Here is a 26,098-nt window from a genome sequence, read left to right as displayed (position 1 = left end):
CTCCAGGTTGGATTCCAAGTTAACAGCATTGCCAAGTGGTGGCCTGTTGGGACATTCTTGGATGCCGATGTAAAATAACTCGAGTCAAACTACTAATTTGTGGCAAGCAGTTACATTTAAATTACATAGGGGAGTCACAAAAGAGTTAATATTTTACAGAGTTTGCACATCCTGCACAATTCGTTTCTAATATTAATTATTTAGTACGCTATTTTTAAGGCGTGCTTCAACTTAGCCCAAGTAGCTGATCACAAATTCCAGATATATTATCATGTCCGTGTTGCGCTGAGAATCCTGAGGAAAATTACACAGCTGGAAAGCAGCAGGATCTGTGTGGGAGTCATTCCTGGCTTCCTTTCTCAGTTGTTTTTTGTAAAAAATTCTATTTATTTAAGGGATAGAAAGGGGAAGAGGGAGAGAAAGAGAAAGAGAAAGGAGAGAGCGAGCGAGCGCTCCTACCCACTGGTTTACTCACCAAGTGCCTAACGTGGCAGGTGTAGGGGCTGGGCTGAAGCTGAAAGCTGAGAACTGAACTCAGGTTTCCCATGTGGGTGACAGGAATCCAGTTACCCCAATTACTTGAGAAATAACCTGCTGCCTCTTATGGTTTGCATTTTCAGGAAGCTGGAGCGAGAATAAAAACCAGGCATTCTGGTAGGAGATGCGGGCATCCTAAATGGCATGTTAACCCCCAGATTAAATGCCCTCTCCCGTTCTCACTTCTATCCGCTATGTAATCTCCGAGTCCTGGGGAAGTGCTACATCACTGTTTTAGAAGACTGGGAGATGAGCAAATTGATTGAACAAAAGGTTTAGTTTGGGGTCAACCATAGACTAAGATGTTCAATAAGTATCAGTTAGTCTTGTTTTCTGAGTTTGAGCAATTCAGTCGGCATCTCAGAAGCTCAAGTTTCCCATCTATGGAACCATCAGTAGATATTGCACAGGGATTTGCAAGACCGGCAAATCAATACCCAGTGAAAGCACGTTTTGGATTTGGGTTCCTGTTAGCCACCTCCACACCACCCAGTGGGGCTTCTGACAACCTGCAGGATGCTCGCGTGGCGCTTGGAAGTTTGCGCGTGCTCCTGTATCGCGTGCCTTCCCTTCTTTCTCTGCAACAGTCTCTCGCAGGGGTTAGGGCAGTGACTCCTCTCTCCATTTTTCTCAAGCTCAGGGAGGTCGTGGTACTTGGTTGTCAGTTCGCACAGGCAGCCGCGCGGCTGGGAACCTGGGTCCTTGGCTCTTTTGTAAAGAGAAGCGCTTTTCCTTGGGGTCTTGCTGAGTCTGCATCCACTAGGCCCCTGTGGTTTGGTCCTTGTCTACATAAACGGTGCAGGAGGCACTTCGCAAGTGAGGGAGGTTGTTGAGTTGCTTCCCTTGTGGGTAGCCTAAGTATCCGCTCTGTCTTGCTAACACTGCTATCTTTATGCCAAACACAAGAGGGAAGAGCTCACCATCTCTGAACTAATCGTTCACTGTGGATAAACCTGTGATTAAACCACAGCAGAACATCTTTGTGATGTCTGCTGAAGATGAAAATATTCTTTCTTAAAGCATTTGTCACCTCAGTTGGCACACTCTGTTAACACCCCAAGATATTTTTCTAAAAACAGCAGCTGCTCCCCTCTCACTTCCCAAAAAGAAAGGTTTCAAACCAGGCCTGTATTCCCAGTGAGGGCCTGCTGTGTGCAAATGCTGTGCCCTGGCTCTGGATGGAGCGTTCACATCCGGGGAATTTGGTGGTGACACCCTTGCGCCGCATTGTTGCTCCTGGTCTTGAGCCAGCTGATCTCGTGGGCTGCTGCTTCCCCAGGATCGCATCCCTCCTGCAGTTGTGCCCCTGGGATGCAGGCAGCATCTTTCGCAGACAAGCCAAGAGTTTGGGGGAAGATGGGACATTCAGTTAGAACGTGCGTGCCTTTTACCTTCATACAGAGGTGTACCCTGTGGAAATAAAATTGCGTGGACTCTGCAAGTGGGTAGAGGAGTTGGATGGCTCCTTATGTGCTATTTGAGTGGGTCATGTAGAACTTTTCTGTCCATCCTGGGGAAGCCCCCATGTCTGGGAGTCCATCATTATCAACTCCTGGGTTTAGTTTAGCATTACCTTTCCAAGATTCTGCTTTTAAAAATGCATATTCCTCTAGGAAGAAGAGTATGAGAACCAGAAATATGAATTGAATTGATGATGGATCAGGTGGTTCCTTGCAGGTGAAGAGGATGTGGGTTCTTGAAGTAGGAAGTGTACTGACCAGGTCAGAGATAGAGAATAGGGGAAAAAAGTGAGCAGCATGCAAATGTCGTCATCTTGATGATGGTCAAGGGGGCTCTGGCCTTCTAAAGCTGATAGGCTCAGCTGAAATATCACCTTGAAGGTCACTGTTCCAGAAAGGAGACCTGGCCACGTTTTCCTAGGTTTGACAATTGTAGGTGAAGTTGCCTCTGCCAGACTGGTTACTGACAGAAGAAACAATTGTACAATCTCCATCATGCCCAAACATCCTCATAGCCATGGCAACATGCCTAGATAGTTACGCTGACGGCCAGCAAGATGGCTAATAATTTCTTGCCCATAATCACAGCCCCTGTGTAAGATGACTGGATTCTTGACTTGTGCCACCTGCAAGATGACTCTGTGTCGAGTTCTTAGGGGAAGCTTTGAGGGTGGGTGGAGAAGACTACGCAAAAACCACTGCCGTGACCTGGATCCATGTCTGACCCAGAGGCAAACCACACGCTGGTTCTTCTTTTTGAGTGGTGTCCCTCATTGAACTAGGCCTTTCTAGTCTTCTAGGTGCCACCCTTGCAGTGCTCCTGGATTATGGAGACTGCCCCTTCACATGCTCCTTCCTGGAGCATGTTCCATACCCTGCCGTTCTTCCCTCTACAGGCCAGCTCTTTGTCCTTGTTCCATTAGGCTGCACAAGAACCTCAGATAGCATAGTTCCCTATTGTATGAGTATTAGGCCACACTCTGGGACGAATCATTCTCCTTCCCAGTGTTTAATTAAGACTCAGTTTCTCCCCATCTTCTGCCCACTGCAGAATCCTTCCCCATTCTAGCATTTTCTCCTTTTCACAGGAAATTTCTCCTCCTTCTTTTCTAAGTCATATTTAACTCTCATTTTCCAATCCTCCTTCCCAAAAGGCTCTTCCCATGTCTAGGCTGGCCAGCACACTGGGTCTCTCCTCTCAGCCATGACTTGTGCCTCACAACTCTGCAGATGTGTTGTTGTTTTCCAGTTATGGATGCTAGTCTTTCCAAAAGACTGAGCTCCTGGAGGGGACAGCTATCTACAGATGTCTCCTGTATTTTGCACAAGGTCTTCATTCCATCCTTTCTTTTAAAAAATATTTATTTTATTTTATTTGAAAGGCAGAGTAAGAGAGAGAGAGAGAGAGAGAGAGAGAGAGGTCTTCTATCTGCTGTTTCATTCCCCAAAGAGCTGTAAAAGCTGGAGCTGGAACAGACTGAAGCCAGGAGCCAGAAGCCTCTCTGGGTCTCCCACGTGGGTGCAGAGGCCCACGTACCTGGGTCATCTTCTGCTGCCTTCCCAGGCACAGTAGCAGAGGGCTGGATGAGAAGTGGAGCAGATGGGACTTGAACTGGTGTCCATATGGGATGTTGGCAGTGCAGTCCGTGTCTTAACCTGCTGTGCCACAGCACCAGTTCCCCCTTTCCATCATTTTTCACCCTTTCTAAAACATGAATTTCTACTTTCTTAATCTTTCTTCATAGCATTATCACCACCTTTCTCCAACATTGTTTGACTCCCCAACTCGAATACAAGCTCTGTGACAACAGAGACTTCATTGTTCCTGTCATATTTTGTTCAACCAACAGTAACAACAAAGGTTGGGATAGAGTACCTCTTCAGTAAATGCTTGTTCAATGATTGGCTGAAAGAGCGATTTCTTATTACCTTGCCTATTCATATCCAAAATTATGAAGGATAAATGGGGAAGCACAAATTCTTTGCACCATGCACATGGCTGCCACAGTGTTTCCAAATGAACCTTGGTACAGCTCTTGTTTCAGCCACCGAAGAAAGATGAGCACGGCTGAGCACCAGAAGTATTACGGTGATCTATCCTATAGCGACATTTCATGTTCCTGTAAGAAAACCCTGTAACCAAGGACTCTAGGCAAGTTAGCTTAATTCTCCTATTAAAAATAAGCACTCTTTGGGCCTTGCCTACCCCATGGATTGCTGTAAGAATCAAATTCCATAAAGTTTGATAAAGGTGTTAACTTATAAATCAGCATAAAAATGGGATGCTTTATTCTGCTAGCTATCTGTGGGAGAGCTAGAATTATTTTGAATGGGGATGATGAAAGCTTGTGGACCGTTAGCATTGAAAATAAACATTAAAAGGCAAGGTTAAGAGTCTTCTATTAGCACTCTGTAGGATAATTTAGTTTTGTTTGCTGGAAGATTCTTTCTGCATATGTCAAGGATTCTGTAAGAAAAAGCTTTTGTTCTTTGGGAAAGGCAAGTTTCAAACAAGTGCCAGGTTTGAATGCTGATTGGTGGTTTCTTGCCAGCAGAAACCTGTCAAGTCCTAGGACTATTGGTAGGGGAAAGAGACAGCATCACCAGCAACACCGTGAGCAGCATCAGAAAATCAGAAATATTAATTGTGCTCCAATGCTGTAACAGAACCTTTGCATTCGTTATCTTAAAAAACCTTATAACAGTCTTACAATGCAGGTATCTTATTGTTTTCTTCCTTTTTTTTTTTTTTTTTCCAAGCAGATGAAAGAACTGAGGAGCAGAGAGGGAAAGTCCCCTGCCAAGGTATGTTGAGCTAGTCAATGACAGGGTCAGGAATTTAATAAGAATTGCCAATATTTATTGAGAATCTTTAAAGCATCATTCTTCTAAGAACTTCATTCAGTTTAGGTCATTTAATACAATCCAATGATGTAAGCAATGTTGGCATTCCTTTTTTTGCAGAAAGGAGAGCTGAGATTTAGACAGTTAAGCCGATTATACAAGGTTATACAAGGAACAAGAGAAAGTGCTGTGACCTGGCCCAGGCAGCGGGTGGTGGAGCCTTTGCGTTGACTCATTACTCTGAGCTGCCTCTCCAGTCCTTCGCCACGCTGCTTGCATCCGTTTAGCTTTTGTCATCAGAAAACTTCCTTTACTCCTGCCAAACCCATTGAAAGAGAGGAACATAGAAAAGACACAGAGGGACTTAAAAGGATTGTGGAAGAAATAGCCTGGATCACTGAGGGGTGTCCCAAGCTGGAGAAGCAGATGGCGAGGTAGCCATGAACAGGATGTGTGAGGAGGCCTGAGGGACCACATCGCAGTGGAAGAGGTTGTCAGTGGGAGGTTGGGAGAGACCTCCCTAGCTATGTGAAAGTTCAACTGGGATTATGGTGTACGGTGTAGCAAAGAACAGCACCCATCTGCCTGAGAACTGGACAAGATACGGAGGCAACAGAATATTGTGTAAACCTTATTTACAGATCAATAGATAATCTTTCATAACCAAAAGGTCAGCTCCAGGAAGGCTGAGCAGTAAGGAAAGAAATACTGCCAGTATTTACAAAATTGATTTTCAAAACAGTCCACTTAGATGAATCCTTGGCTGCATATTCTAGTTAATGAACAGTTCTTTATTCATAAGTTTTAACCACGTCAGATTCCTCAGTGAAGCAAGAAGGTCTTGATGAAGAGGGCTGATTTCTGGTTCTCTTGAATTCTGTGCCATCAAATGAGCAGCATGAAAGAAAATGAACAGGGAGGGCTTTGGAACATTTCTAAGTATGTGTGCATAGCAATTAGATTGCTCAAGTCAAATAGCAACTCTCTCCTGCTCCTTGTAATCTCCTGCTTTGTTAGCTGTGGTGATAAACATTTATTCTTGTTTAAAACAACATCAACAAAACAACTCAATAATATTGGCCCCAATGGGTTCCTTCATCTATTTTGTGCTTTTCTTTGCTTTGAAACAAATGGTACATCCTCCCAAAGACCCTCTGCATTTGCTGCCATCTACCTGGGGGCTGGATCAGGATGCTACTATGACTGGTGCTCTGACATTTGCCTTGGATTGAACTGTGTCCTCCCTAAATTTCATATGTTGAAACTCTTCTCCTCATTGCGACCATTATTTAGAGATAGGACCTTTAGAAAGTAATTAAGTTTAAATGTAGTCATGAGGGTGGGACTGCAATTTGATAGGGTTCAGGTCCTTATAAAAAAGAGGAACCAGAGGTTCACTCTTGAGGCCATCTGAGAACATGGGGAGAAGACAGTTGTCTATAAGCTGGGAGGAGAGCCCTCACCAGGGGCCAAATTGACCAATACCTTGATTTTGGATTTCCCAGTCTCTACAACTGTCAGAAATAATATCATCCAGTCTATGGTATTTTATTATGGCAGCTCAAGCTAACTAATACAATATGGATGCTTAACTGGGTTTTGTTTCCCTGATATAATCTTTCAGATTTGAAGACCCACTATGAATTTGGGGGTGGGGGAAGAAATCAACTGTTGGTTTACTCCTCAAATGCCCATAGCAACTGGGGCCAGGCCAGGCAGGAGCCAGTAGCCAGGGACTCCATCCAGTCTTTCCAGGTCTCCGACATGGGTGGCAGGGCCCAAGTACTTAGGTCCTCTGCTGCTGCTTTCCCAGGGTCATTAGCAAGGAGCTTGGATTAGAAGTGAAGCAGGTAGGACTCATACGGGAGCTTGTATGGGATGCTGGTATCACTGAGGCAGTAGCTTCACCCCATACGCCACAGTGCCAGCTCCAAGGGACCCCATTAGGAAGAATGAGTGGTGCTGGCCAAGGGTGTGGGTTTAAAAGTTTGTTCTGACCCCTCATTCCTCACAGTTGTGAGGAAAAGAGGAAGAAAGGAAGGATGAAAAACAAAGCAATTGGTCAACAGGTACTAATGATATTGTATTTGTATAGTTTATAATTTTATACTAAAATAATTTCAAAGTTTTTTTTATAGCATAATCTTACTTGGTTTTCATAGCCACCCAATTTACAGATATGGAAACCGAGGATTAGAGATGATACTTGACTATCTAGCTAAAAAAAGCCAGTGTGCCATCTGGATTGCAGTACTTCTGATTTTATATATAGCCTTTAAAAAAAAGAGAGTGATTTATTTATTTGGAAGTCAGAGTTACAGAGAGAGCGGGAGAAACACAGAGATAGAAATCTTCCATCCGCTGGTTCACTCCGTAGATGGCCATAATGGCCAGGGCTGAGCCAGGTCAAAGCCAGGAGCCAGGAGCTTCATCCAGGTCTCCCACATAGGTGGCAGGGCCCAAACACTGTGGCCATCTTCTGCTGCTTTTCCTAGGTCACTAGCATGGAGCAGGATTGGAAGTGGAGCAGGCAGGACCCTACCAGTGCCCGTATGGGATGCCAGCATTGCAGGTGATGGCTTTATCTGCTATACCATAATGCTGGCCCTGTCACATATTGTATTTTTCCCTTTCTTTTCTATATTTCTCCCTTAAATGCAAAAGCACCTCTCACCTCCTGGTTTTGAATCCATGTCAAACACTCTAGGTAACAGCTGGAGGTCTTGGTGGTGAGCTTGTCTCCAGTCAGCAGTTGTTGGAATCTTGTGGAGAGTAGACCAGCACACTTTGGTGGACCAGAATAATCATTCTACTAATAGTCATATATGCAGTACTGTTTCTGAGCAGTTTGTAGTATGTAAGATGTTTTCATGTATGTCTCACTGGAGGCTGGTATAAGCCATGAGCACGGCAGGAGTCCAGTGCTTGGCCCAGGCGTTCTCCATTAGTAAATGGTGGAGTCAGCAAGAAGCCCTTGGGGTTTTCTGACTCTAAGGTCCGTGCTCTTCTGTTACCACATATTTCATCTGCTCTCACCTGCCTAGTCGGGTTAGCCTCTGCAGAGAGCATGGCAAAGTCTCTGCTCCTAAGGAACAAAGTCATCTTAGGGGGTCAAGCTACCCACACTTGAAACTAGCAGAGATCTTAACATGAGCACCTGACAAGGGCTGACCATGTAATTTGCAGGATGCAGTGTAAAATGAAATTACAGAGCCTCTTGTTTACAAATGTTAAAGGATTTCAAGGTGGTGACAGCAGGAAATTAAGCTAGTGTGTGTGTGTGTGTGGGGGGGGGGTTTCTTTGTAAGGATTGAATCTTGTGTAACTACATGGCTTTTGTGACCCTGAACCCAGCCTCTGCCTCTGACACAGCTCAGAGACAAGATGTCCTTGTATCTTTTTCAGACATTTTCTGGGATGCCTATCAGAGAGCTGAACCTCTAGGTCCTATGGATTCTTTTCTGTTAAGTCTCTTACTCTCTCAATCCCCACTCAGATTGCTGAAGCATGCAGTGGTGCAGTGTTCCTTATTGGACCTGCTAACTCTAATTCTTATGAGCCAAAATCTAGGGATAGAATCATAATAGCTAATAGTTATTGAACATATGCGATGCAGGTGCTGTACAAAAACTTTTAAAATTAATTGATTGCAAAAGTGGCTTTGATATACTTTCCTGTATCCACACTGTCATCACTATTATAACTTCGCAGTTTCACCCATCAAGGAATGACATCTATGAGGGGACTTCAAAAAGTTCATGGAAATTGAAATTAAAGATCAGTTTATCCTTGTGAAAAGTCTTTTGGAAAACTATGCATACTGCCTTGTGAAAAATTGTGTTATTGGTGTGGGTGTTTGGCACAGTGGTTAAGATGCCACTTGGGATGTCCACATCCCATTTTGAGGGGCCAGGGATTGAGTCCCAGCCCTGCTTCTGATTTCAGTCTCCTGCTGATATACACCCTGGGAGGCAGGGGGTGATGGCTCTAGTGCTGGGGTAGGTCCCTACCACCCATGTGAGAGACCTGGTTTGAATTCTGGGCTCCTGGCTTCAATCCGGCTGAACCCTGGCTGTGGTTGTCACTGGGGGAGTAAATCAGTGAATGGAAGATCTCTGTTTGGTTCCGTGTCTCTTGCTTTCTCAGACTTTCAAATCAATCAAAATAATTAATTGAAATGTTCGTTATGAAAAAAACTATGTCTCTTGAAACTGGGCTGGTTCTGTGAACTGCCCTAGCTAGTAAAGAGAATCAGAGAAGGTGGTATGCTGGTGCATGGTTTAAGCTGTAAGATACTTGTGATCTTCAGCTGTCTCCCTGGAACCTTGGGATTGCCATGACAACCAGCCTATGCTCACCTGCTGGAAATGGGCACCACGTGGAGGATGGCTGAGTCATCCCATCTGAGATCATTCAGAGCCACCAGCCCTGAGCTGACCTGCCAACTAACGACAGGTGTATGGTTGAGTTTAGCTGAGGCAATCTTAGTCCAGATCTGCAGAACCATTCTGCTGATCAACTCGCAAACAGGTGAAAAGTGAGAAATGGTTGTTTTAAGACTTTCTGTTTGGAAGGCTGGCTCTGTATTGTTGGTGTGCTAAAAGACAATGTACACGCATGTATTACTGTTATTTCCATTCTCTTGGTGAGGAGACAAGTTATGAGAGGCTAATGCCTGTGATTGGTCACTGGTAAATGGACCCAGACACTTTTAACCTCACAATCAAAATTCTGTCTACTACTTTGTGTCACTCCGTAAGCCCTTAGCAAATCTGAAAGCCATTTGAGTGGAGAAGTGGTTGGGGGCAAGCCCAAAGGATGGAGCTCAAAGCACCAGGAATCTCTGTGCTGGTAAAACACCATGTCTATTATTAACCCAAATTTACAAAATAAAACACTGCAGTGTATCAAAGAAATAATGCATATATGCATAACAAGAGAGACAGTGTCTTTGAGGTCAAGGTCACAGTTAATGCTAGCTGAAATTTTGGTGTCATCTCATTAACCCTAAATTATGACTGAGTTTTCTAAGAGGTCCGCATGACAGTCCCATTAATGCAAATGGCACCCATTATGCCTGTTTTTGTAAATGAAAACAAAATGCAATTATGTTAGGGAAATTTGCTCATTAAACTAGAATCTTCCACTAGAGTCTCCTAACTCCACTTGAGCCACCCCCGACTTCCTTGATAAAAAGTAATCACTCCTCAGAATAAAACTGGGTATTTCACTACAATGGAAAAGTAGAATTTGATATTAGATGTGGCACCAGAATATGCGAGTTCTTACAGATATCGGAGGTTGGGAAGGTTCCGGAAGGCCTCAGGGTTGATGTACAGCAGGTTGTTGGCCTTTTCAATTCTACTGTAAAAGAAGAATGCATATACAAATGATCTAAACAGCAAGGAATGCTGGAGAATTTTTACTTTATGCAGACTACATCAATAAATCATCCGTCCAGTTACCCATCCACTTGTCTATACGTCCACCTATCATTTCAACAAATATTGAGCAAGCATGCGGTGACTTATTATACTAAATGGTGCAAACTATATGTTAACTCTGCCCTATTTAACTCTTATCACGCGGGGCCTGTACTTTAGTGGCAAACAAAGCATTGGCTGGGTGAGAGATGGGTGTTTAACCAGTAAGGATCTCCCAGGGTCTGAGGAGACAAAGGAGGTGGGAGACCAATCTGGGGAATTGAGTTTGTGTCTGGTTTGGAGATAAGGGGGTAGAGAACAACAGCACAAGAGTGTGGAAAGAAGATGAGAAGGAAGGAAAAAAAGGGTGAGTGTACAAAAGGAGATCAGAGAAGCAAAGAGTGAGGGACAAAGGAAAATAAAGATAGGAATTCTGAAAAACAACCAATATCTCTTTGTTTTCAACCATGAAGTCCCCTGCAGAGAGCAACTGGGGATAGGCTAGGAATTCCCTTCATCCTGTGGACCCACCGCTCATGGGTGAGTTCCCCTGGTGACTTCTGCCCCAGGTTGACCTGCACTACGTGCTGATCAAGAGTCTGGAGTTGAGCACATCAGCTTTGGATTCCAGCGAAGCGTTGTCCTTTCCTTGGCTCCTTGGATCAGCGCATATTTGCAGAGATCCTTTGTGAATTACTTCCTTCCTGTCTTGCTAGCTTTTTGTTTCAGTAACCTGCAGCTCCCCAGATCCAGGTACGAGGTAATTAATCATCTTAAGTGTAGTCAGTGTGGCATGGGGGTGACCAACTCTCCCTTCCAGGAAGAGGTGAGAGAGCTGTTCTGTTAGCTCTCCTACCAACTGAGCTGCATCAACGGATGCCTGCCTGACTCTACCCAGAAAGCTGGCTGCCCTGTGGTTCATTTCCCTGATATTCTCTATGGGTTCTGAGACTTTGGTCAGGGCTGTCTTCCCAACTAGGATTAGAAGAGATGTAGCAGAGGGAGAAAAAAGGAAGGAGCATGAGGCTAATGGCGGGGAGGCATGACGACAAGGAGCAATGAGGGTGGGAGGCAGAGTGGGTGGAAGGAAGGACAAGGGAGGGGGAGTGTGCTGCCATGGAGGAGACTCTCCTTCCTGAACAAATTCCCCAATATAGATGTATTGTGCTTGGCCCCTACTGATACTTGGCAAATGATAAAAAAAAAAAAAAAACCTTTGTCGCTCCCCGTCTTCGTGGAGGAACGACACAGGACCCTGCGCTGTTCTTTCGTCTGCTCGGCCCTCCCCGGGTTCGCTGCTGGTTCTTCCCGGGTTGGCTACTATCCCTTCCACCTCCGTGGAAGGGCAGTTCCCCCTGGCCACATTCCCCACTTCCGCAGGGGAGCGGCACACCGCCGGCCGGCTCTTCTCGGGGGCTGCACAGGTGTTCCTTCAGCTAGATGTTCCCCTTAGATGTTCCCTGGTGCATGCCGTCTCTCTCCTCCTTTATAGTCCTCCTCTGCCAATCCCAACTCGGCTGCCCACACGCCGAGCACGCCGCTCTCCAATCAGGAGCAAGTCCTACAGTTTATTGGTTGAACTGGAGGCAGCTGTGTAGAAGCTGTTTACTTCTCTCCCAGCGCCATACTGTGGGAGAGCAGATGCATAGAATAAGTCTTAATTCCAGTAACTCAGTCCAGTCCGGGCTGCTCCCCACAACCTTACTTTTTAAAAAATATACAAAAGGGTCAAGGGATTTATGGTGATGTCCTTATCCTGCTGTAGATTTGTCTGGGTGATTTTGGTTAAGCCTTTTGACTTCTCTGTTGTATCTTTCATTCCTAATTTTAAAATTAGGAGGATGGTTCATGGGCCTTCCTAATTGTGTCCACAGGAATCTGATATGCTCACCAGTGCTCTATGGAAGAAACCTTTCCAGTGACTTTAGTTGAGAACCAATACAAACCTGGCTTGAATTCCAAATGTGTGAGACCAGCAGGTTACAGGCTCTAAGAAGTTTTCCCATAGTACAGAATCCTGTCTAACTTTATTTGCTGAAATGTTCCCTAATCTTGTCTGAACATAGATTCTTTTTCTTTTTTTAAACACCTAATGATTTCCTAAATTCTTAGTGGTCACAGAATATCCTTTAGAAACTTCAGTCAGACAGCCTCCAAAGTCTTTAGTGGACTTAACACTTCCATGATTCCGTGAGCTAATAACTGCTGATTATGCACTGGCATAAAACAGGTCTGTATGAGATTTTGAAATGCGTGTTAAACTGCTATGTTATCACCAAAAAATAAGAGAAAGAAGAAAGAAAGGAAAGAGGAGAGAAGGATGGAGAAAAGTATCATGATATTTTTGTAGTCATTTTGAAATTCATGAAATATCTTCTCTATATTGATATATTACAAAAATAGGAAAAAGTTACATTGTCAACAAAGGTAAGTACATTTGGTTGGAGTAGTAGAGGAACCAAGGATGGCCACATGTACTTTAAACCCATTGATAGGCTGGATTTAATTTGCATTTATAATCTCCTGTCTTCATCACAGTAATCCTATGATGCACCCAATCTATTATTACAGTTTTGTAGACAAGAAAACTTAGGCTCTGATGGTTCTGTTTCTTATTTAGAACAGGATTCCACACCTTCAGTTACCTCAGATAGAATTCACTTTCTTTGTGTGGAATAACTTTGAAAGTGAGGATGGGCTGGAGGTACAAGTGCTCACAGCCGTGGGCCAAGGTCTTTGGGCCTGTGATGCAGAGAACAAAGGAATACAGAGAGCAGGATGAGACTGGGCTCTGGGCTAATGCCAGATTCACCAGGCAGAGACACATGACAGTGCCTTTTATGCTGACTTTAACATCCTGTTTTGGCATTCTAGGGATCTGGGTACAGAGCAGAGCCAAGGCCTCCAAGGAACAGAAGAGAATTTTAAGGTTGTTGCCAAAAATAGTCACAAGCAACTGTCTCCCACCTCTGGGTTTCTTGCTTACATTTCATGTAACTTGGGTAGGTTGGAGAACACATCTGCCTCTATCACTTCTAAGACATCATTCTGAGAGATCTCTCTGAAAAGAAAGAAATACAACTCAGTTAGTTCAGTTATACTCCACAGGTGTTTCTAGGGCTCAGTACAGAGCCTGATGCCTAGGAAGATTCGTGAGAACTCAAAGCTCCTTTCCTGGCTTCAGAGAAGCCAGCAATGGGACTGAGTTAAAACTACCACACTAGAAGCTAGTACTTACTGAACACTGGGTGAATAAACACAAAGGAATGGCTCAATTTAGAGATCATTCAGTCTACAGATGGAGAAACGGAGGCCCAGAGAGGGAGTGTTGTTTAAAGATATTTAGAGAATATGCAGGATGAGAACAAATTTTAAGTTCCTTGGAGCAGTGGTCAACAGATTTTCAGTACTGGGTCAGATAGTCAATATTTTTTGGCGTTGTGGGTTAGTTGATGTGTGTCACAACTACTCAACTGATGTTTTAAGGCAGAAGTAACCATATATAACTCACAATGAATGAACCTGTGTTCCAATAAAATTCACTTATGGAAACAAATGGTATGCTGGATTTGGCCCCTGGATAGTAGTTCAATGACCCTGCCATAGGCCATGGAGTCAAGTTCTTTCAGCTAATGTGGCTTATGGAGATGAAAATGCCATTTCAGTCTCTGAATAGAAATGCAGAGTTAAATCCTCTATCCCTCCAAGCCATTACCCAAGTGGAGGTTGTTATTGCAAGGCCTTTGGCATTAATGATGTCTTGTCCTAAAATATCCAGAAAAGATCCTGCAGGTATTAGCATTTTTCCTCCTGGAGTAATTTGAAGGCAGTGGAGAATGAAGTCCACTGCACAGAAACCCAGAACTTACGGGATGAAGGGCAGCTTAATCAGTGAATGTTTATAAAGTGGCTCAGAGATGAAACGTGCTATTATTAGGCCTCCGGAGGAAGGCTCTCATGAAGTTTTAATGCAGCAGCTCAGAGTGTCTCAGGAAATCTCACAGGCACATGCATTCAAATTGGCTGAGGCAGAGGCACTATCTGCTGGCCTGAGATTTAGCTGAAGAGTTCTAGAAAGGTTTCGGATCAAGGGAAAACCCTGGAGGGCAGACAAGAAAGGAAGCTTGGGTAAGGGAAAAGGGAGAGTGATGTGAGCAGTAGCTGTCCTGAGAAGGGAGCTGGTGACATCTGGGGCATGGTCAACAAGCCCCCATGAGTGGAGAGAGATTTCATGTGAGAAAAATCTCCTCTTACTCTAGGGTAGCATCTTCATGATTCATTTGGTAAATTTAAATCTTCACAGTTTTCACAGTTGAACATGGTTGAGGGTGGTGTGTGGGTGTGTGTATTTCTATTTTTTGTGAGTCATTGGCCATTTTTTCTTTTTGCTTTCTGTTTTGCAAATGAAGGGAGTTCTGGGAGGTAAAGGAATAAGGAGGGGAAATGAGGTGGTAGACTTGGAAGAAGAAGACATTTATATGAACACTTAAAGGAGTTAAGTGGAAGAGTCTCACAGGTGGAGAATAAGGCATGGGAGAAAGGAGGAGATAACATGGAGGGTTTCAATGCAACTTGGGCCATGTCCTCTCAGAGCTATCTCCAAGTTCACTAACAGTTAGCAATAGATCTGATCACCACTCATGCTACTGTCAGCCTAAGACATATCTTCCTACTTAAGTTTATGCATTAAGAATTTGCTAATCTGGATTTTTTTGTCAGAAAGAACTAGAAATTATTGGAACAGCAAACCCCAGAAACACTTCTAAATTAATTGTTTTGTAAGGTAGTTCATATTTAAGGCTCAACTTCAAAGATAAGAGACAATGCTAGGGCTGAGCAGGGGACCACCTTTGGCCAGATGAGGGTGGTGGAAAGGCGAATGTTGTGGGGCAATGGGAAAGTACTTCCCTGAGAAATTCACAGATCTTATTTCAGTCTAACCCAGTGCTGTCTCTAGTTTTTTCAATTGTTGCTTTTTTGGATAGTTACTGTATTTCAGCCCCAGTACATGCATTCTTGTCAACCTTTCTGACATGCCTGTAAAGTTGGATTTTGGTCTTCAAGTTAATAAATGGCCCTGCCTTTCTGGAGAACCAACTGTGGCTGACAACAGAGTTTCACACTCTTTCTTCCGCAAGCCCTTCCTCCCAGTCCCTGTTGGGTACCTCCCTGAACCTGGGATTCTTCATTACAAAACAAGAGGTTCAATGACATGATTGTCAAGTCCTTTCCAGAACTGGGCAATGGCCTCCCCCCCCACCCCCCCACCCCCCAAGCAAAACACTCTACAGAAGGCTTTTGTTTAGAAACAAGGCACTCCTCATCTTCAAGGACAAGTCTTCTTAAATGTTAACACACAGATTACCTAGGAGTCTCATTAAAATGCAGACTCTCTTGGGAAGGTCTTCAGTGGCACCTGAGTTTCTTTGTTTCTAATAGCTCAGGCACTGACTGGTGCTGGTCCCCAGACTGTGCTTTGGATTTCAGGGTTCCCTGGGGTGATGATAATAACCCCCTTCCAGACTTTTTTCTTTGCTCTACAACAATTGGGTGGATATGAAAAGTGTGATAGAGGAGCCCAAGCGGCATCAGCTTAGGGGAAGAGAAGGGCTTGCTTTTAGATTTGCATCCCCTATGAAAAGCCTTCTTTTCCTCTGTTGAAGTTTTCACATCACCTAAGCTCTTATAAGACTTTCCTTGTTTCTCAGTTTAAGGAAATATCATACTGTTCTGATATTGCCTTTTTGGCGCCAATGTTTAAATTCACAACCTCTTTGGGTTCCTAGATAGTATCTTATTTATCTGTTTTCATCTCCAGTATTAAGTAGAGAGTTAATATCTAGTAAGTGATATGTAAATGATCATGACTAGATGAATGAGTGGATAGAGATGAAGGAAAAGAAGTCCTTGGGTTTATGAATGGTGTCTGCTAAGCTGTAGACTGAAGTTTTTCTGTTTTTCTTTTGCCCCTATTCTCTCTTCAACATGCCCAAGTCTGGCAAATGACAGCCAAGCCTAGATTGTCTATGACTTAGGCTTTTTCTCTGTTATTCTAATATACAACATACAAAGAACATACATGTTTGTACAAGTATTTGATCTGCTTTACCAATAGCATTAGATCTATATATCCCTACCTGCCTGGGTCACAGTGGCCTTCCCCAAGACTTATCTTGTTACTAGATCATGTCCTTGTTTTGACAAAATACCTAAGGAGGACGAAGAAGGATAGAAGACTGGGATTCTAGGAGTTCATAAGGCATTTGATTGGGGCTTAGAGATGGTGACTTTTAAAGTTCCCTTCTGTGCATCACATTCTATGTTTGTGTATAGGAAGGAGAAATATGCTTGCATAAGGAACTGGGACTCATATCAGAGCATTGTCTCTGGAATGGCTCTCAGAGCCACTATCAAATTCTTTTCTTTCATTTTTGTGCCCTTTTGGTCAATGATGTGAGGTGTTTTCTGGTAGGGGGAACTGAAGGGAGTGACTGAGCATTTAGAATTTATTCAGGTTGGGCAAAAATTTCAAATGAGTACCAGGTACTCATTTGCCAAATGCTGGACTATTTCAAGCAGCTTTACTGAAGATTTATGGAATGAAAAAGAGTTGAAGACAAATACCACATACTTTCTTTCACAGGTGAGGTTTAAAACGATTATATATTTTCAAGATTCTAGTGTTTCATGTAAAAATAGGGTAACTAGAGTCTGGGATAAAGGAAATGGAATGGCTAATTTCCTGGTATGATTGGTTTATGCTGGATATGTCTGTTGGAATCTTGCACTATATCCAATAAAATGTATGGATATTTCACATTAATTCTGAATTAGAAAAAAATAAATTATACCATGCCAGTGGCTCAGAACAGATTGTTCTCACCACTGAAGCCATGGCCTAGAACCATACTCTTCCCTTTGAGGGAGTGTCTGTACATGAGTCTGATGTTGTCAGAGTGTGGTGAGGACATAGCCACAGGACGCCTGTCACCTCTCAGAGGGCTGCAGCAAGATGCCTTCTTTTCCCAACATGGTTTTGCTACAGGAACTCTAATGATGCCCCCAGAATGAGAGAGAGAAAAATCATGTGCGTGGCTTGCCTCATTTAGCCAGTGGAATTCAACACTTTCACTTTCAAATACAACAACAGCAAATGGTTGTGCTCATGGTTAGTTTTATCTTAATTTACATATTAAGTAGTCTACTTTTTGTTGTAACATATTTTCCCTGCTTCCCTCATAAGATGAGAAAGTAGACCAAGAATCACCTTCATAACAGCTAACATTTGTTCATCACTTAACTATATGTCAGGTCATTTTTCTGTACTTCACTTTCCTTAAGTGGCTTAATCCTCACAATAAGCCTATTAGGTAGCACCATTCTTAGCCCTTTTCATAGAAGAGGAAAAAGAAGCACATAGAGATTGACTGATTTATCCAATACTGTACATAAATCAAAGTTCTATGCAGCCACTTGTGATGGAATGAGAAGGCCATGCCAAGATGGCACTGGTGAGCGAGCATCAGTTACTCAGGAAATGACTGCGGAATCCACCTGGCAAAGGAGCCTGCCTGGCAACAGGCAGTGATTGGTTATGGCATAAACTGCCCCTTGACCGGATTGGCTGCCTCAGCTATATAAGCTGCTGCACCAACTGTAATAAACGAGTCTGCAAGCAGCTCATCTCTAGCCTGCTTTCACTCGACTCCCGGTGTCTGTGTGGTGACACCGCTACTCTTCCCCCCACTGTGCTTCTCCTCCCAGAGCAAATCCACAGCAACAGCCACTCATATAGGCGCTTTTGAAAGTACATTTTCTATGCAAGTATTAAGCAAAGAAGAAAATAAAAAGTAACATCTGTCCCCTCCAAGAACCTGTAATTTATGTGGATAAAATCACATAACCTGCATGAAAAATTGAGTGTGCAAAGTCAGTAGAAGAGAAGTTAAAGAAAGTGTTGAGAAGGTTGAGGAGTGGAGAGATGGGTGCCCAGCATTTCTCAAGCCCTGTTTTGGCATCCCAAAAGCTTTTCCTGTTGGAGCTCTGTTGGTATATGCCTGTCCCAGTTTGAACCTCTCTTCTGATAAACCACACATAATTGGAATGAGCTCCCCTCTTGGACCAGGTCCCATATCTGTGACTGCCCAAGGTATATTCAATTGTATGTTCTGTGATTTCTTCATAGACAGCTACTCTAGAGCAAGTGGATTATTTTCCTCTCCCAATTCTTTGTCCCTTCTCGACATTGCCCCAAGGCAACAGCTCTGCCTGACTTCCCTATCAGTCTATTGGACCAATCCAAGTGTTTAATCCTAGAGTCATCTCTGACTTCTCTTCACCATTAACTGTGAAAATCCTCTTAATTACTTTTTTACAGTATTTCTTGCAGAGTTCCTTCATTTTTCACCATCATTTTATAATTAGGGTTCTTTGAAATTTCCACCAGACCAGCAGTCCTTAATGGTCATGTGTGACACAGGAATGGTCTGATGTGGTTCACAGGTCATCATTTGTGAAAAAAATTAAATGTCCAATGATTTATGTAAAGTTACAGAGTAGACTCCAGGTTTTACACACAGACACACACACACACACACACACACATATACACACATAATATGCAAGGAAGTAAAAATGAAGAGGGGCTGGTGGTCTCTGAGTCCGTGTCTCCCTGATACAGAAGTATGGCTGGTGCTTAATTAACCCTTGGCAACCATCCATTAGATTGTTGTCTGAGACAACAAATGGAATTAAAAGAGAATGATACAAAGTGAAGGAGGGAGAAAGAAATGTTTGTGCTGAAAGCTAGAAAAGGTAGATTTTATTAGTCTGGATTCTTGTCATGGAGCTCTAGTCGTGAAAGACAAGGGGTATGGGGGACAGTAAGGAGTACATGTTGTGTGTGGAGGAGAAAGGAAAAGGACATTGATTGAGTCACTTGGTTTTGGGGTTGCCTGCCAGCTAAGCAGAGGCCAAGTGATGTAGTGATTGGAGTTTCCCTGATGCACAAAGGGTGGTCAACTGCCTGCAGGCTCAGCATACTTGTTATATTTGAGCTGTGTGATGTAAGGCTACAGGAATAATGGTGATAGTGATAATAATTAACCTTTATGAGACATTTGCTGTGTAGCAGGCACAGTGCTAAATGCTTGACATGGGTACTTTCACTATTCTTATCAGGGCTCTGTTGATTTGTCTTGGTCTTAGTTTTTATACACATGTGAGTAGCAACATGAACCTGGAATCCAGACAGACATGAATTAAAATTGTAGCTTTATCATTGCCTAGTTGTGTGACCTTGGACAAGTTGATGAACACCCATGATATTTATTTCAGTGGGGGATAATTATACCTACTTTCAGGATTTTTGTGGGAATTAGGGAGATAATATATGACATGCAATAGATATTTACTTGTCTTCTAAAATCTATTTTCTCTTTCTTGCCCTGAATGTATAGCTAGATTACATTACCAGGCAGTCTTCTGTTAATTGTAACATTGTGAGATGAAAGCTCTTCTCATGGAATGGAAACAGAAGTGATATGCTTATCCTAGGCCTGGCCAATAACCTCATATATGTGCTCCCCCAAATTCTGTCCTCCCTAAAACAACCTGAAAACCACAAGTGAAGAGGGAAAAGCTGCTTTTGCCCTACAATCCTAAATAAATACCCAAGGAATCACTCTGGACTATTTGGTGAATACAAAGACATACATTTTGTTCTTGAGATTTCTGACATTTTGGAGTTGTTGTTGTCATCTATGACATTCTAGTACCTAAAGTAAGAATCTAGCACCCTACATGGTACCTAGTACTTGGTCAGTAAATTCTCCTCCAATAACAGCAGGATAAGACTTTTGTGTCTGCTTTGTGGTAACAAATGGGTACATACAGTAATTGCCAGAAAAAAATTTATTGGCTGATTAATTGGAAGTCATGTAACGGGGCTGGTATTGTGGCATGGCAGATTAAGCTGCTGGATGTGATGCCAGCATCCCATATCAGAAGGCTGGTCAAGTTCTAGCTACTCCACTTCTGATCCAGCTTCCTACTAATGCTGTTGAGAAGGCAGCATGGGAGACTAGGATGAAGTTTCTGGCTCCTGGCTTTGGCCTGGCCCAGACCTGACTGTTGTGGTATTTTGGTGAGTGAACCAGTACATGGAAGACTTCTCTCTCTTTCTCTGCCTGTCTCTGTCATTCGGCCTTTCAAATAAATAAGTAAATCTTGAAAAAAAAAAAAAAAAGAAATCATGCAGGAGTATTGCTTAACCAATTAGAAGAAAACAAATAGGCAAGTTAAAAATTTCCCCTTAAAACTAAATCTTTGACTTGATTTTAGCCAGAGACTTCTCTTCCTTAGTGATACAGTATTTAGTAGCTTTGATCAATTTTCCTGGCTTCTTGTGGTGAGCACACCAGGTAACTGCCATTTATTGAATTATGGACTCTTCTCTCATTTTCAATTGTTTCATGAAAAAAATTCCAGCATGCTGTAAAGAATAACTTTTTTTTTTTTTTATAACAAGAGGGACTGCTGAATGCATTAGCACACTGCCTGGGAGAGTGTTCAGGTTAAGAAGTTTGAACCCTCAGCTCTCTCAGCTCCAGAAATGCAGTGCTGCATGAGGCAGGGTCTCTTGAGTGGGCAAGAGGAAGCCCTTCATCACTTTGGCAAATTACTGGTGCTCTCTGAGATCCATTTTCCTCTGAAAGATGTTGCTAAGGTCCTCTGTCCCTTAGTACATTTTATACTCAATCCTTTGTAGTTGGCCAGGCTGTTGAAGATCCTATGAATAATGCATGTCATACACTAGGAGAAAAGCATATAGTGTTATTCAAAGGTCATGCTGCTTACTATTATTTTTATTACTTCACTGGAGTCAGGAGACCTAGGTTCCAATCCCGACTCTGCTGCTAATTAACCACTCTCCTTGAGTCAAATCAGTTACCTTCTCTGGGCCTTTGTTCTCATCTATAAAACAATATTGTTGATCCAACTGATCTCCAGGGTCTCTTCCATCCCTAGAATTCTTTGATTTTAATTGTTTCTGTGATTCTGTTATTAAAAGGCAGCCAACCACATCAGCAGCAGTCCTCCTTGAAAGGCCCCTTCCATTTCTAATAAGTTGGAGTGGAGTTCAGTGAAGCATCCTATTCAAGACCCCACAGCTGTTCCTGCGGGAGCAGTCCCCTGGCAGATCCATGGGGGAGCAGCAGCAGCAGGAGAGCCAGCAAGTGCCATTCTGTCTGAGCCCTGGACAAGGTGGGAAAGAAGCGATAGCCTGAGATAGTATTCTCTTGAAGACAGTGCATGTTTTATTGTCAGCTCACAGAGGGCTCCACCGATACCCCCTCAAAGCCAATGTTGATCTCCTTGACATACACTCAGAGATAATGCACCAAAGAAATGTATACATGTGTAGCAGCAGCAGTAGTAGTAGTAGTAGTAGTAGTAGTAGTAGTAGTAGTTGTTGTTATGTCAGGCTGTCCTATCTACTGCTGTCATGCCACAGCATCCCAAAATCCCTTCAGTAATTCTCTGTAGGTTTTAGTGTATCTATTACCCTTGCCGTCTAACCCTTCCCCCACCAGGTTTTCCTCCTCCTTCCAGCCTCTGTTTTCACTCTGAAATTCATAATTACTCTATCTTTTATGCCCCACCATTTTCCACCTCATTAACTCTTATTCTTGGCACAAAATGCTTCCTTTATGAGTTGCAGTGAAAGAACAACAAGGAGATCCCATTTGGCCACTTCTGAATTTTTGAGACACATTGGTACTTGTATTTTCCTCTTTGGAATGCTTGGTTGTAGCACCCTTCTAAGCTCCGTGTATGCAAAGCTGTTATCCATCCTGCTCTTTGATGACCTTTCAGAAATGCAGGGGACTCTGATCACTGCCTCCGTTGTAGATTGGTTTTGTTTCTGTTTCTGAGAGATAGATTGCCCCCATCCCATGTCCAGATGCCAGTCAAAAGTCCTAACTCTGCACCTGCTTTACTTCTTGTTGGTCCTGAGAATTTCCATATTTTTGTAGCAAAGGGATCCACATGCTCAAGAAAAAGAAATCAAGGTCTTTTAAAGCTTTCTTTTTTGTGAGATGATGCCATTGCCTGCAGAAAAATGCTATCATTCTAGGGAGGGATGACTTTCCATTTCATGTGAGTCTTTGGATGCAGCCAGTGAAGGCCATCTGACATGTTGGACATCATTGACCTAGGTCAGTAGATGTTCAAACCTTTTCTGTCCCTTGGAACCTTTCATTTAAGTGAAGGCTTGGAGGGTAGTAAAACAAGTAGTGGCTTGTTCCTGTGGAGGCTGCAGGGTGCTGACTGTGTAGGGCATGGGAAGGAACTGATTCCCTTCTTCGAGCTAGCAGCTGAGGGCTTTTCCATACTTCTGTGGGTGTGCATAACTGAATTGTGAAAAACGCATCTGCTCTTTAGTAAAATAATTTCATGTAATAGAGATGTTGATAGGAAAACAGCTTTTAGGAATTTGTTTTGCTTTTGTTCTTCAGTGTCATTGAAATTAGAATGTCAGAGTAATCAGCAAAGGGACCAGGGACTTTATCAGCTACATTCTACTTTTATTGTTCTACACAACTCCCTCCCCTTTTATTAAACAGATGTGGTAATACAAGAAGTTGTAATGACATGGCTAATTAATAACTGAGCTGGTCTAGGTTAGAAAGTTCTTCACCTAGAGCGAAAAGGATATATTTTTACTCATGCACTCAAGTTCTCTTACATGGCTTCCTTGTTGGAGCTATAGAACTAATGAGTCAAGGCCATTCGTCCCCAGGAAAGGGGTAGCTAGGTTATGACCTTGGCAGTGGAGGTGGCATTGTAGACTGCTGTAAGTACTGCCTAGCTCCATGGAGCTGGTAAAGTTACTTAGGTTTCCTGAGCCTTGGTTTCCTCATCCTTGAAAAATGGAGATAATAGCATTTACCTAAGAAAATCTTGTGAGGATCATGGATGAAATAGCCACATGTTAAGTATCTGAAGTTTAGGAAGTGCTAAAGAAACAGAATTCTAGTCTAGTGACTGCAAATCTCTTAGGGTCAAGGATTTTGTTAAATGTGTAGCTTTTGCCTCTGCACTCGGCACATGCTCCATACATGGGTGCTGAATGGACAGTTGGCGTCTGCAAGGCCTGAACACCTTTGCCTCAGGCCGGGCAAAGCAAACACACACTTTGCTCTCACACCTGAATGGTGGTGTGGGAAGGAAACCCAATTTCAATTTTAAAGTCTAACCTTTAACGTTTCCTCAAGGAAGTCTTCTTGAATCCTGAATTAGGACATTTCCTCTCCTCGGAGCTTCCCTGGCAAATTGCTTGTGCCTTTGTCGGAGTGATCTTCCACAGCTGGACTTGCTGTCATGCCACCTAGGCTCTGCTTGCTGGCCCCCGAGTGCTGGAGCTGCAGCACCTGTCACTCTTTTGTACCAGGTCCTTTGAGTTACACGTGGCAGGCTCTCAATATTTGTTGAGTTGGAGAGTATTTTGGGCATTAAATCTCAAATTTCTTGTGCACTCTGCTTCTGCAGATATGATTGAGAGAATAGAGTTTCTGCCTTCATGGAACTTCTAGAGTCTAACAGGAAATCACACTCTCTTCTGCAATGGTTAGTGACCAGAAAGACTGATTTTCAAGACTTCTTGCAATGGTTCTGGAACATAGTAGGTGCTCAGGAAGTTATTGTTGATAAATTAAATGAATGAAAAAAGCAACAGTTGTTTATCTTGTTTACCCCGATGAACAGTAAAGCTTGCAGAAGTTATGTGATTTTTCACACAGTCACACAGCTATTTAAAAATAGAGGGCAGAACACAGTCTGGATTGGCCAACTCCCAACCTGGTGTTCTTTCAACCTATCAATGTAATGGATTGCGTACCTACTTTTCAGCTATGAATAGTCACACCTTTCCTGCTTCCCATGATATACTTTCTTTCTCTTTTTTTTCTAAGAATATAAGTATAGGGAGGAAAAGAAATATATTCTGACCAAATGTGCCTTTGGTAGAAATTCTGGGACCAATTTATTACATGAAATCCTGATTTAGGTTTCAGAATTCATTTGAATACATTACTTTTACAATTTGCATATCTAATTATGTTTTTCTCTGTCACCAACCACAAGCAATTTTCCTCCTTTTAGGATCATTGTGTCTTTAAATGTAAGATATAAGACCCAGGAATTACCATAGCAACTTGCTTTCCAATTAGAGTGCAGTTGCTGACAATCAATATGATGAGACAAGGTCAGTGACTGAGTAAGCCCGGTAGTATTTAAAGAGAGCTGGGGATGTGCAGGGACAATGAGGAAATGAGAAAACTGTTGGAAATCTCTCCCCAGTGTTGTGTGGGGTTCCTTTATTGCTTGCTGCTCGTAGAACCTGAAACTGTGTCTTAGAGTAGCAATAGTGTATAACTCGCCAGAAAGTACCCAGGAATGGAGGCAGGAAGATGTTTGGTCAAGGTTGGTTTTCTGACTTCTATTCCCTAAGCACTTTACACAGCTGAACATGGGAAATGACCAAGCTGAAAGTGTGGATAAATACTGAAGGGGGAGTTATTGAAGGGGCAAACATAGCAGGGCTGCTTTCAGCCTAGGTGGGGAAGGAGGAGATCTGAGAGGAAGTGGAAGGGTTCGCCCCAAGCTTGCCTGGACTGGGGGCTGTGTGCAAGCCAGAGCCTGGCTCAAGGGATCATGGGAACCCTGGTTGGCCTTGCACTCTGCATTACCTGGGCCCCATTCAGTGTGCTCTTCATGCCTCCTTCCCTCTATCAGTCACTGCTCTGAAGAAGAAAAACTCATCCTCACCAAAGAGCCACTGTCTGGTAGCTGATGAAAGCCCGACTGGAGGGGAAGAATGGCATTTTAATAGGGAGCAAAGCTTTAATAAGAGAGTCACAAAAGAGCAGGTGGTAGAGGTATTTTATTTCGAGTCTTTGGGTCTTTCTGGAGCCTTTATACTAACATCTGTGACCTCCTGTGATTTCATGGCAGCCTGGATAAATGAGTGTAGGTTCCTCACACAGGAAAGCAAGATGAAGGGAGGGAATTGTTGTAGTGGCAGAACTGTAGATTCCTCCCAGCACAGCGCCACACTGTGGGAAGCAAACACAGAGCCATGCTTTCTGGGCATGCCAGTGTTGAGAAGATGAGGCTGGAGGACTCAAGTGTTCAATACCTAGTGGGAGAACCTAGAGAGGTTGACTTTCTGCCTGGTACCCCCCGCCCCATTCCCACCCTCATTTCCCAGTTATCCTGAACTTGAGGACTGGGTTAGGGGAAGCCAGATCTGACACAGGAGGGGACGAGAGCTGAAGCTCCTGAAAGCTGTGAGTGAAGGCCTTGGGCTATCAACAAGGTTCCGAGTAGTTCAGAAGAGTCTGACTTGCTAAGTCTGTGCTCCACACCCCCAAATCTCTCTCTGTGGGAGAGTCTCTGTGGCCCTTGGGCGCTAGTGTGTGGGAGTCACAGGCTGGCTTCCGGTCTTCCCTTTCTGCTCGCAGTAGTGCAGCTATGAGAAGATTCTTTGATTGTCCCAGACTTGTGTGTAAAATGAATAAACCACTCTGTTCTATCTACTTCACATGATCAAAATAAAAGTGACATGATTTCTGTGAAAGCATTTGGGAAACTGTAAATCATTAAATACAGACACATTTTAGGAACGAGTAAGATGGTCATTATCACATCCTATTATCTCCAGGGCATTTTGTCCAAGACCCCAGTGGATGTCCAAAACTGCAGATAGCATGGGGATCTTGAAAAAGTTAATGAAAATGAATATTATGAAAATATTATGTACAGATTTCC

At 43.2% G+C, this 26,098-nt stretch overlaps 1 protein-coding gene and 1 long non-coding RNA gene across 8 annotated transcripts in view; one reads left to right on the top strand and one right to left on the bottom strand.

The window, feature by feature from the left end:
* The window catches only part of LOC127490327 (uncharacterized), a 292,752-nt gene that overhangs the window by 21,193 nt on the left and 245,461 nt on the right, over nt 1-26,098 (top strand). The gene's annotated exons all lie outside the window — the stretch shown is intronic.
* The window catches only part of FSHR (follicle stimulating hormone receptor), a 162,808-nt gene that overhangs the window by 43,398 nt on the left and 93,312 nt on the right, over nt 1-26,098 (bottom strand). For 2 of the 7 annotated variants that reach the window (XM_051842928.2, XM_051842925.2), the window contains 2 exons: nt 13,251-13,325; nt 10,131-10,202 (listed from right to left, as the gene is read on the bottom strand). In XM_051842928.2, coding sequence (XP_051698888.1) covers nt 10,131-10,202; nt 13,251-13,325 — 147 coding nt within the window. Of the gene's footprint in view, nt 1-10,130; nt 10,206-13,231; nt 13,326-26,098 lie in introns of all 7 variants that reach the window. The other 5 variants (XM_051842926.2, XM_002709718.4, XM_051842930.2 and 2 more) reach the window with 3 other exon arrangements.

Source organism: Oryctolagus cuniculus, chromosome 2, assembly GCF_964237555.1.
Source record: "Oryctolagus cuniculus chromosome 2, mOryCun1.1, whole genome shotgun sequence".
NCBI classification, from domain to species: domain Eukaryota; kingdom Metazoa; phylum Chordata; class Mammalia; order Lagomorpha; family Leporidae; genus Oryctolagus; species Oryctolagus cuniculus.
The sequence above is the reverse complement of the archived record's forward strand: the minus strand, read 5'-3'. Positions and strand labels throughout refer to the sequence as shown.